We start from the raw sequence: 12,919 nt of genomic DNA, 5'->3' as shown, positions 1-12,919 counted from the left end.
GATCGTTTTAATTATTCCTAGAGGTACTTCTCTCGAGTATAACAAATGGATAACGTCCTTTAATGTTACCCTGTCAAATGATTTCTCTTGAACTTGCCTCATTATAAATAGCGTCAGTGGATGACCTTCCCGACCTTAAACCTTGTTGTTCTTCTGCTAATGTTATAATTTCATTTAATTTTAATGTTGTGTTTAATAAGTTAATTCCTCTGTAATTCTCCGGGTCCGATTTATCTCCTTTTTTGAAGAGAGGTATTAGGATGCCTGATCTCCATTCTTGTCGTATTCTGTTTTGTTCTATTATTTTTTGTATTAGTTTTAATAGTTGTTTAGATAGATCTTGTCCTCCGTACTTTAGGAATTCGTTCGATATTCTGTCCCCTTCTGGAGATTTTATATTTTTTAATTTTTTTAATGCTTCCTTTACCTCTCCCTCCTCGATGTTTATTTCTTCGTTTGTTGTAACTTCATTATCGTCGTCTTTAGCAAATAGAGATCGGAAGAAGTCTGCCCATCTTTCCTTCTGAATGTATTCCGCTTTTATTAATTCGTTCATCTCCTTTCTTTACCCTCTGATCATTCTCCATACTTCTTTTTGTGTTCCGTAGAAGTCGTGTTCCATCTGTTTTGAGAAACTCTTCCAGTGCTCCCTTTTTATTTGCCTCACTAAAGTATTCGTTTCGTTTCTGATTCGTTTGTAGTGGTTGTATGCCTGTTGTGTTTGTTTCGTTCTGTCTTGTAAAAAGGCTTTCTTCTTTTCTTCACATTTTATCCTAACTTCCTCTCTAAACCACGGGGTGTTTTTCTTTAATACGTGAGTATTCGTTACTTTTCTCTCTCCAAGTGAGTCTGTTGCAGCGTTGATTATGTTATCTTTGAGTTTTTTTCAGCTTTCATCGATGTTATCGTTTTCTAATGTTCCATTCTCAGCAATCTTCTCTGATATTCTTTTCCTGTATAAGTATTCCGTGGATTCCGTATGTAGTCCTTCGACTTTGATTTTTGTTTGTGTTGGTGCAGCCCTCTTGGGTGTGAAATATTTCATAATGATTCCTATTTTACATAATACCAAGTTATGATCGCTACCTACATCTGCTGAGTTGAGGCATCTTACGTCGATTATTTTTGATGGATGTATATATCTGTTGGTTACAACATAATCTATCATAGATCTTTGTCCACGGGTGTTATTGAATGTATATTCTGATTAACGTAGTCAAATACCAGGTCGGGCTACGATCCCTTAATAGCCCCTTCTTTATTCAGCGATCTTATATTAGTATTAAAACAGAATAAACAAACCAAACTTTTTGAGTACACATAAAATTCCTCTATAAATACATAAAACGCGTAACTTATGCTTTGTTTCAGCAACCGAGAGACACTCTGATGTTTTAGCGAATTCCTCGAGAGAGGATATTATTCTGGAATTAGGTATATCCATTATCATTCAAGCGTACGTTGTCTGTCTTTTTGCGACACCGCTTGTGTATATAAACTCAGAAGCAAAGATGCTTCCGCATGAAATATTGCCGAGCAAATTCTATGATTCGGTATTTATAACCGGGGGCATTTACTACAAGGAAATGCTTTTATGAGAAGTTGGGTAAACGTCGTATAAATACGAGGTTCGTAATATTTGGGATATATGATATATCTGTGTGATTTGGAATTTGATATTTTGCAGTAGTTCCCAATAATCGGTTGCATGTTTTGTAATTATTCGTTGTTGAGATAAAATTAATAGGTATCTGCAACAATAGGACGAACATGAAGAATCCTAAAAGAGAGATGTGTATGTAGACATAGGTTGCTGGTTGAAAAAATAATATAGGGATAGGGATGTCTTAACAGTACTGGTTCAAAAAGCTAGTATAAAGGGGTACTAACGATTTATAGTAGAGAAAATACAAAATGGAGGATAACAACTAGGAAATTAAGAGGAAAACAACATACATGTACATACCTAAGTAAATAGATCTAACACTAGATCATACAGAGCAACAAAACTACTAACTACAAGTAATTTTACTAGTTAAAGTAGTTAAATTAATAGTTTTCGATTTATTCGCTATCTAGAGTGTTACTTTTATATCGAAAAAATCAATGTTTTTCGATATACTCATTTACGATTCACTCAATTTTTGCAGTAGAAAAATTTTTTTTAAACAAAGTTTTTTGGAAGTAAATAACCTACAATTTCATATTTAAACATTTTTTCGTATCTCTGATGCTAATCTTTCTATTCTGAAGAAAATTGCATTTTTTATCAAATTACAAAAATTCCTTATTCGCTTTTAACTCCAGTTTTTTAAAAACTAATCATTCTAAGCCAGTCAAACTTCTAGAATCTATTAATAATACATAAATAAAAAAGAATGAATAAGGTCAATGACTAAAAACACCGCTAACTTACATTCTTATGCTTCAAATTGGATTTCTCCTTTTTTTTTTTCAAGAAATATACTGATTTTTTAACCGTAACTTTTTTATTTTTATTTTTAATCTTAGAAAGTTTGTCAAAAAAGAATTTTGTAGGTTTTCACAAGATCTATAAGCCTATTAATATTAAATCTTTTTAAACCCCTCGGTCGCAAAAAGAGGTGACTTTGAATGGGTTGGTAAAGGTGTTTTTTTCATGTTATTACAAGTTTTAATTGTTAATAGCTCACTCAATTCTTGCCGTAGAAAAAATTTTTGCAAACCAGGTTCTTGGAAATTAAATAAGCTACAATTTCATATTTAAACATTTTTTCGTATCTCTGATGCTAATCTTTCTATTCTGAAGAAAAGGACATTTTTCCCAAACTACAAAAATTCGTTATCCGCTTTTAACTCCATTTTTTAAAAACTAATCATTCTAACCGGCCAAACTTCTAGAACCTATTAATAATACATAAATAAAGAAGACCAAATAAGGTCAATGACTAATTTTAATTAGGGTGGTGATTAGGGGGTTGCTTTCGATCACTTTTTCGCTGAAAAAATAAGGACTGACATTCTTTTCATTATAAGTCACTTAATTTTTGAGCTAGAGACTTTTTTATTTCTGGAGATAGATATTTTTAAATACTTAAAATTAATTAGAACAAGTTTACCTCGAAAAATGCATAGTTTTATAATAATTAACTATTTAGATGGGAAATAAGGCACAATTAACTTGAAAAAAATAATTTTATTAACGTTTCGACGCCCAAATAATTATTAACGTCGAAACGTTAATAAAATTATTTTTTTCAAGTTAATTGTGGCTTATTTCCCATCTAAATAGTTAATTATAAAAATGCCACAAGGAAATAGCTTCAGAACAACAACAATATTTAGCATTTGACGAAGAGGAGCTAACATATAATAAAGTATAGCTCAATTACTATTGGCCTTAAAGAAAATAAAAAAAAATGGTTTTGTTTATTTTTTCAAAAGGTACATATTTTCACATTTTTAATATGGCGTTCGCTGAATATGTCTATCCTTATTTGTTGCTTAGAAAATTGCAAAATAAGTCATACATTTTGAGATTTTATAAATATTCATAACTTATGTAAAAATTAAGTTAGAACCTTCTTATTACACGGAATGCTGAGACTTCTAGTGCTTAAATCATACCCTAAATTTCAAAGCAATTGGTCAAATAGTTTAGTTATTTAATTTGATTATCCCAAATTAATTTTTTTTGCAACACTATAAGTCAGAAAATGATGAAGTTACAGTAACACTTTGGATAGTTTATGAAAGAAGAAGATTTACACTATTACTTTAATTAAAAAAAATGACAAAAAATAATTCTAAATATTGCAAAATTATTTTGCAAGAACATCATGTGAATTAAAAATACGGGGTGGGGGGGCGGCTAACTTCGCCCATAATTGTCCTAGGATAATTGTTTTTTTTTTCTAAATGTGTATAAAAATTCAGTCTTTCTTAATATGAAAAAATCATTTTTCTACGGGTAACGGTTAAAAAGTTATTTAATTGTTTATAAGTAAGCAAAAAATTGACATGTTTTTGTAAAATAATTTTACACTGTTTAAAATTACTTTTTGTCATTTTTTTAAATTAAGTTAATAGTGTGAATGTTCTTCTTTCATAAACTGTCCGAAGTATGACTCTAACCTCATAATTTTCTGACTTATACTGTTGCAAAAAAAATAATTTGGGATAAACAAATTAAATAACTTTTAAACTATTTGACCAATTGCTTTAAAATTTAAAATATAATTTAAGCACAAGAAGTCTCAGCATTCCGTGTAATAAGAAGATTCTAACTTAATTTTTACATAAGTTATATGAATATTTATAAAAACTCAAAATTTATTATTTATTTTGCAATTTTCTAAGCAACAAATAAGGTTAGACATATTCAGCGAACGCCATATTGAAGTTTTTTTATATGATTTATGAGTTTATTATTCTCAAATTTGTTTAGAATGCTTTACTTCTTAGTACTTAATAGACGAAAAAAGCGAAAATTTACCGTTTTTTGATCTTCATTTGTTTATAACTATGTATCATCAAAATCGGCTACAAGATGCTGCAGGATGTTTCGGCCTGGAGGGGGATGTGTCACGAGAAAAATCTTATTTCTTGGACTATTAATAAACTTTTTTTGGTACGCGGGATCGAGGAATAATAGTAGTTAATATGAATCACTTTGTATAACACACCTGTAGTTCATATCTTCGTTTTTAAAGTCTACAGACATTGTAAAAACTAATAATATACAATAATATAATTAATAATAGTATATTTAGTTATTCCCTGTAATCTTAAAAACCTTTTTACAAATAATTAACATCCTAATAATCCTGATGACTTTATAATACACGACTGCCCACCGAAGAGACGTATTCGGAACCACGCACGAGCAGGCACACCTTTCAGTACAAACGTTCGTAATTATAACTCGTCCTGTATATGGCCACGTGTTCCATTCGCCGTGTTCAACGGAGGAAAACACGACCTAGGTCGTGATGATATTACTGACCGTGAATGAAAAAAGAAAAAGCTGCGTATTGTAGAAACGTGTTATTGTCAGTGGAAAATGTTGGTATTAGTGCATTTGTTTGTTTACGTTCGTGCAGCAAACTTGTATTTGAAGCTTCTGGGACAAATATGTACAGGGTGGCCGGAAAGTCCATTTACATCATCATCATCATCATCATTCTCTTTGCCTTATCCCTATGCGGGGTCGGCTTCCCTAATTGCATTTCTCCACACAATTCTATCTTGGGTCATATCAATGTTAATCCCCTTTACCAACATGTCCTGCCTTATCGTCTCCCCCCAGGTCTTCTTTGGTCTTCCTCTCCTACCCCTTCCAGGAATCTGCACTTCAGCTATTCTTCGTATTGGGGATTAACGTCTCGACGTTGAACATGACCAAACCATCTTAACCTATGCTCTCTCATTTTGGCATCAATTGGTGCCACACCTAGACTTCCCCTAATATACTCATTTCTAATTTTATCCTTCTTTGTCACTGCACTTATCCATCTAAGCATTCTCATATCCGCCACATGCATTCGCTGTTCCTCTTTCTTTTTCACTGCCAAAATTAAGTTCCGTACATCATAGCCGGTCTTATGGCTGTTTTTTAGAATTTTCACTTCAGCTTCATTGGAATTTTTCTGTCACACAACACACCACTAACTTCTTTCCACTTCATCCATCCAGCCCTAATTCTACTGCATGCATCTCCATCTATTTCTCCATTACTCTGTAATACTGATCCTAGGTACTAAAACTATTGCTTTTCAGAATCATTTCACCATCCAAAGATACCATTTTATTTGTAGTAACTCCATCAAATGAACATTCCAAATACTCTGTTTTTGTCCTACTAAGTTTTAAACCTTTTTCCTCCAGAGCTTGTCTCCACTGTTCCAGTTTTTGTTCTAAGTCTCTTTCACTATTTCCTATTAGCACTACATCATCAGCATGCATTAGGCACCATGGAATGCTACCCTGTAGTTTCGCTGTTATCTGGTCCAAAACTAATGAGAATAAATAAGGACTAAGCACCGAGCCTTGGTGCTGTCCTACTTTCACCTGAAATTTATCAGTCTCCCACACCTGTCCTAACACTAGTCATTACTCCCTCATACGTATCTCTCACAATCTTTACAGATTCGCCAGGGACTCCTTTCTTATTGAGTGCCCACCACAGAATCTCTCGAGGAATTTTATCATATGTTTTCTCAAGATCAATCAATACCATATGAGCGTTGGTCTCTTTATTCCTGTATTTTTCCATCAGTTGCCTTACAATGAAAATTGCATATGTTGTTGATCTGCCCTGCATAAAGCCAAATTGATTATCGGATATTTCGGTTTCTTCACGTACCCGTCTATCAATTACTCTCTCCCATATTTTCATGGTATGGCTAAGTAGTTTTATAGCCCTGTAGTTTGTACATTGTTGTATGTCCCCCTTGTTTTTGTAGATAGGTACTAATATACTGCTTCTCCATTCGTCTGGCATTTGTCCAACTTCCATAATTCTATTAAATATACCTGCTAGCCAACTTATTCCTGTCTCTCCCAATGCTCTCCCTACTTCCCCAGGAATATCATCTGGTCCGACTGATTTTCCTTTCGTTATTTTTTGAAGCGCTTGAGCCACTTCCGCGTTTGTTATTCTGGTAACCATTGCTGTTACTGTCTCCGTTAACTCCACAGGCTGTCTGTCAAATTCTTCATTTAATAAACTGTCAAAATACTTTCTCCATCTCTTTTTGACATCCTTTTCGTGAATTAGTATTTTATTATTTTCATCTCGGATACGTCTAATCTGATTAAAATGAACAATACAATGAACTATGGCTAATCCCATATAAACACAATATTTATCTATTCGCCGTCACTTTGGAATTTACTAAAGGTTCTGCATACGAATAAATATGACGATAGAAGATATAACTACATAATTGCCAGCGATAACACTTCCAAATTCCAAACAAAATTCACAAAAATTAGATACGTTAACAAACGTTATCAGCAATGTCCGTGCAATCCTCGTTTTTTATGATTCATACACGGGCACGTATCATCATAAATAGTCCAGTGCATTTAGAACAAAAACACCGGAATAAATCGATTTTTAAATACAGCACCTATCCACTTAAAACATTTTGCATTGTGTTTGTGATGGCGTCAGGAAAAAAGTCTACAATAGAAAAATGGGTGGAAATGCATAATTGTGTTAACAGTGCAACAAAAACAATTCAAAAGAGCATAAACATGTCAAAATCAATACATTAAGGGCCAGATTTTGTTACTTGGCGGGTTTTGGCGTTACTGAACACGAATACGCCATCAGAACCGACCCCCTGGAGCACCTGGTACCTGGGGTTATTGCTAAGGCACGTCATCTGAAGTTTCAAGGGTTTTCGGCAATAACTTGATGCAAACAGATTACTCGGTGGTTTTGGGGGTCGCTAAACACGAATATCGCGTCATCTTCTAGAGCAGGGATTCCCAACCGGTGGCGGTGGTACGCGTACCACTGGTGGTACGCGGTAAGATTTCAGGTGGTACGCGTCGCTTGGGTGAAACAAGCGATTACAATGGGTCTTTTTCTGAGGAAATGCGAGTGTGTCTTTTCACCCGTTTCTTCAAACTGAGGTCAGAAGTTTTAATGCTTTTAATTGAAAAAAATAATGACATGAAAAAGTTGTTCCGTGATGGAGAATGGTTGTCAAGATTGGCGTATCTAGATGACATTTTTGACAGACTCAACACGCTGAACATGAGTCTTTCGGGGAGCAAACACAACACCCTTCAGAGCCAATGAGAAAATAAACTCCTTCAAGAAAAAGTTGGTTCTTTTATGTTCTCAAATACAGGGGAAGGATGTCTCTGCATTTCTTTTGCTGTCACTATTTTTTAACGAAAACCAAATATCTCCAATACCAGATGTGGTTGCTGATATAATAATTCTTCACTTGGAATCTCTTTAAGAAAGTTTTAATAAATATTTCTCTGTAGATTATTCCAAACTTGACTGAATCAGAAATCCTGTTGCAGCATCATCCACCAAATGAGTTGGAATTACAGGATTTACAGGAAACATTCATCGAAACACAGAAGACAGTTTTAAAGATAAATCCTTAATTGACTTTTGGATAAAATGAAACAAGCCAATGGACATATTTCTGATAGCAAATATGTTTCTAAAAACATAGTTTCCTTCCATTCCATGCCCCCCCTCCACCGGTGTTTGGTGGTACGCCAAAATCTTCAAAATGTATCAGGTGGTACGCAGTTGCTAGGTTGAGAACCCCTGTTCTAGACTTTCGAGGGTTTTCTTCCCTAAATTGATGCAAACACATTTCTTGGAGGGTTTTTGGGGTTATTGAATACGAAAACGCCATTAGAACTAACACCCAGGAACACCTGGTGCCTAGGGTTACTGCTAAGGCACGTCATCTGGAGTTTCGTGGATTTTCGACACTAAAATAATGTAAACAGATTACTCGGGAGCTTTTTTTGGATGATAAATACAAACACGCCATCAGAATCGACAATCGGAGCACCTGGTGCCCACAGTCACTGTTAAGACACGTCATCTTTTGGAGTTTCGTAATTTTTCGGCACTAAATGCATGCAAATGAATTACTAGGGAGTTTTTGGAGTCGCTGAACACGAATGCGCCATCAGAACCGATCCCCGGACCACCTGGTGCCCAGGTTCACTGCTAAGGCACACCATCTTCTGTAGTTTCGAAGGTTCTTGGGCACCACTTGCACTAGAAATCGGTTCTTAAGGTGTATTTTTGTTGAGTGACCCCAAAATGACCGAGTAATCTGTTTGCATCAATTTAGTGGCGAAAACCCTCGGAAGTATGAGGTGACGTGCACCGATGACGTGCCTTAGCAGTAAGCCTGGGCGCCAGGTGCTCCGTTGGTTGGTTGTGATGGTTTATTCGTGTTGAGCGACTCCAAAAACCCGAGTAGTAAAATCTGGCCCTTAATCTACTGATTTTGAGATGCTTAAATGCACTTTTGGATGCATCTTATGCACTGTAAATACAGCATTTCCACCAATTTTCGATTGTAGACTTTTTCCTGATGTCATTCCGAACACAATGCAACAATTCGATAGGTGCTGTATTTAAAAATCGATTTCAGCATTCAATCTTCGCCTGTCCAATGCTGGACATAGATCTCCTTCATAATTTTCCATCTGTTCCGACCTTTTGCCTCTTGCTCGAGGAAGCTTTTCTAAAATCGATTTATTTTTCCCTAAATGCCCTGGTCTAACAAAGTACATCGCTTGTTTTGTCATAGCAAACACTGTTGTGGTTTCGATAAAAATGATAAAAATTTTCATTATCGCTAATGTATACGTATGTTAACAAAAGCACCAGTTTTGTTTGAAATTCGTTCGAGTCAAGTGCTCGAATTTACTTGAAGACGAAAAGTGAACTTTTTTCGTTTGTGCCGGACTTTTGTTTGTGGAATGAGATTTGATTGCGGTCCTACTTTCGTATGCTACTGCGAAGACAGTCTTTCATCTAATTTTGTGTGTTACTGTTTCGAAACTGTGAGTAGAGTAATAATTTTATAAATGGTGGAAGTGGGCGAGTTCTGTTGCGAAGGCGCTTTACAGGGTTTTCTGTGCTTTTGTGATGAGCTTATCGTGAGTATTCGTAATAATAGAAACAGCTTACATACCGCTCCCAAAAAGAATATGGAAAAAGCTAATTTCGATATTTGTGATAAACTAAAATCTGTATATAAAACTTGATTACTATTAAAAGCTTTCATATTACGACCTAGTCGTCAATAGTCGTCAAGACAACAATAGAACACAAGTCCTGTTGTGTTCTTGCTTCGTCTCTGCTCTGATAACTTCTCAGTAATTAATACCAAGTAGAGTAGTAAATACCATATATAGGCCAGGGTAATAAGACAAAAATATACCCTGTTCGTGACACTCGAGCAGCCAGGGTACTGAAGCGTTTTTTCGACAAGTAATACCTACAGGAACAAATTGTAACTATTTCCTGCGTAGGATCTGGCGGCCATTTTTATTTATAAACAATTAACTGTCAAAAAATGGCATTTCTCCCTTTTTTTTCAAATCAATGGAAAACAGTGAAACTTATGGTTTTTTTAGTACACATATCTTTGAGATGATGGAAAAGCTTTAAAATGACATATTACAAAGTTTGATATACTCATTTATTGTTAATATAATTGCGAAAAAAGGTCGGAATTGCAAAAAAAAATATTTTCGCAATAACTGTTGTAAAAATTAGTGTACAGGTTTGAAATTTTTGTCAAATGAGGGTTCTTTGGTGCTTAATATGTGATAAAAATTTCAAAGCGATTCATTGAATTGTTTCAATTTTATTCGAATTGTTTATCTTAGAGAGCATTTTTTTGCAATAACATAAGTCAGAAAACAATGACGTTAGAACCATTCCACAGGTGTCAAATGGAAGAGCATGAGCTATGTTTTCAACTTGGTTTAAAAAAACCGAATAAAAAATGCATTTATTAGTAATAAATAATTATGCAAAAGTATCGTAAATCTTTCCTTAGAAACTTTTTAGATAACTTTTTCCAAAAAAAATTACCTTTTTTACCCTGTTTTAAGTGCACAACTACCAAGTAATGTTATTTATATCATAATTGATAAAAAATTGTAATAAATATAAATATATAATTTCTTATATAACAAAATAAAAAGTTTATAAGGAAAGCTTTACGGTACTTACATAATTATTTATTACTAATAAATGCATTTTTTATTCGCTTATTTTAAACCAAGTTAAAAGTATATTTCATGCTCTTTCATTGACACCTGTGGAATGGTTCTAACGTCATTTTTTTCTGACTTATGTTATTGCAGAAAAAATGCTCTCTGGGATAAACAATTTGAATAAAATTTAAACAATTGAATGAATCGCTTTGAAATTTTTATCACATATTAAGTACTAAAGAACCCTTATGTGACAAAAATTTCAAAGCTGTACACTAATTTTTATAACAGATATTGCAAAATTAATTTTTTTTGCAATTCCGACCTTTTTTCGCAATTATATTAACAATAAATGAGTATATCAAACTTTGTAATACGTTATTTTATAGTTTTTTTTATAATCTCAAAGATATTTGTACTGAAAAAACCATAAGTTTTACTCTTTTCCATTGATTTGAAAAAAACGGAAAATGCCATTTTTTGACACTTAATTGTTTATAAATAAAAATGGCCGCCAGATCATATGCAGGAAATAGTTACAATTTGCTCTTATAGGTATTACCTGTCGAAAAAACGCTTCAGTACCCTGGCTGCTCGAGTGTCATGGGAAAAACCTTATTACCTTGGACTAATAGTAGACCAAGGCGCATCTGTAAAAATATTAGTACATTTGGACGTTGAGAGGTGACTCATATTTTTTGCAGAAACTGCTTGAAAATAACTTATATAATAATATTTAGTTATTCTCTCACTCAAAAAGGTCCGGAACATTGTTTAAATAATCAAAATGTCAAAAAATGAAGGAAACATTCGATTTTTTTCTTCGTTTTTTGATTATAACTTTGGTATTCATTTCTGAGAAAAGTTGTACTGACATAAAAGTTGCGCAATTAAATTTCCTACAATATAGAATTTGTTAAAAATTTTAAAAATTGTCACCCTTGTTGCAAAAGAGCAATAATTGCGAAAAAAAAAACGATAAAAGACAAGTATTCGCATTTTACGTTTTTCAACCATTTATGCTACACTTAGGACCTTCATATTTTATCAAGAAAAACTTTATGATATAAGAAAACAATACTGTGAATTTCATTAAGATCGGTTGAATAGATTTTGCAAAACAAATTTTGCAACCCAGCTTTCGCCAAAAAAATTAATTTTTTCAAAATCTTGCAGGACTGAATATAAAGAAGACAGCAAGTTTATTTTTTTACATATAGAAGAATACCGTACCTTTCATTTGCAATTTGCAAAATGAAAATCGGTTAACCACTACGGCGTCAGGAATTTTTTTAAGTACACATTTGTTTTGGTGCTCATTTTTGTGAGTAGACATTTTGGTGGAAATCAACTTGTGTGAATCGAACACTGCTGTCCTGCGCGTAGCACCAAAAATTAATGTTTATTTAAAGAAATTCCTGACGCCGTGGTAGTTAATGGATTTTAATTTTAAAAATTGCAAATGAAAGGTACGGTATTCTTCTATAAGTAAAAAAAAAGCTCAACTTACTATCTGCTTTATTTTCAGTCCCGCAACATTTTGAAAAAATGAATTTTTTTTGCGAAAGCTGGATTGCAAAATTTATTTTGCAAAATCTATTGCACCGATATTAATGAAATTTACAGTATTGTTTTACTATATTTATAGTTTTTCTGGGTAAAATATGAAGGTCCTAAGTGTAGCATAAATGGTTGAAAAACGTAAAATGCAAATACTTGTCTTTTTATGGTTTTTTCGCAATTATTGCTATTTTGCAACAAGGGTGACAATTTTTAAAATTTGTAACCAATCCTATATTGTAGGAAATTTAATTACGCAACTTTTATATCAGTACAACTTTTCGCGAAAGTGAATACTTTGAAAGTTATAATCAAAAAACGAATAAAATAATCGAATTTTTCCTTCATTTTTTGACATTTTGATTATTTAAACAATGTTTCGGACCATTTTGAGTGGGAGGATAACCCAATTATTATTATAGGAGTTAATTCAAAGAAATTTCTGCAAAAATATATGAGTCTCCTCTCAACGTCCATCTCAAAACAGATGCGCCCTGGAATATAGAGGCACACACATAATATACTCACACTCGTATAGCCCCTGCCTCGGGGGACATGTGTGTTCCAATGAAACAGTGCGACAATGGAGCTCTCTACATGTCCTAAGATCAAACCGGTTACACTAGGGGTAGCTAGAAGATCTTTTCTCCCT

The 12,919-nt window shown here is 33.6% G+C and overlaps 1 protein-coding gene across 5 annotated transcripts in view; it reads left to right on the top strand.

Moving 5' to 3' along the window:
• Positions 1-12,919, top strand: part of LOC114328226 (ral guanine nucleotide dissociation stimulator-like 1) — a 417,649-nt gene that overhangs the window by 327,128 nt on the left and 77,602 nt on the right. Inside the window, exon 1 of one of the 5 annotated variants that reach the window (XM_028277035.2) lies at positions 9,387-9,543. The exons of the other annotated variants lie outside the window; for them this stretch is intronic. Coding sequence (XP_028132836.1) covers positions 9,460-9,543 — 84 coding nt within the window. The 5' untranslated portion in view covers positions 9,387-9,459. Of the gene's footprint in view, positions 1-9,386; positions 9,544-12,919 lie in introns of those variants that run through there. 5 annotated transcript variants of the gene reach the window in all.

The sequence above is a fragment of the Diabrotica virgifera genome, chromosome 7 (assembly GCF_917563875.1).
Source record: "Diabrotica virgifera virgifera chromosome 7, PGI_DIABVI_V3a".
Classification (NCBI taxonomy): Eukaryota; Metazoa; Arthropoda; class Insecta; order Coleoptera; family Chrysomelidae; genus Diabrotica; species Diabrotica virgifera.
This window is presented reverse-complemented; position numbering and strand designations above follow the sequence as displayed.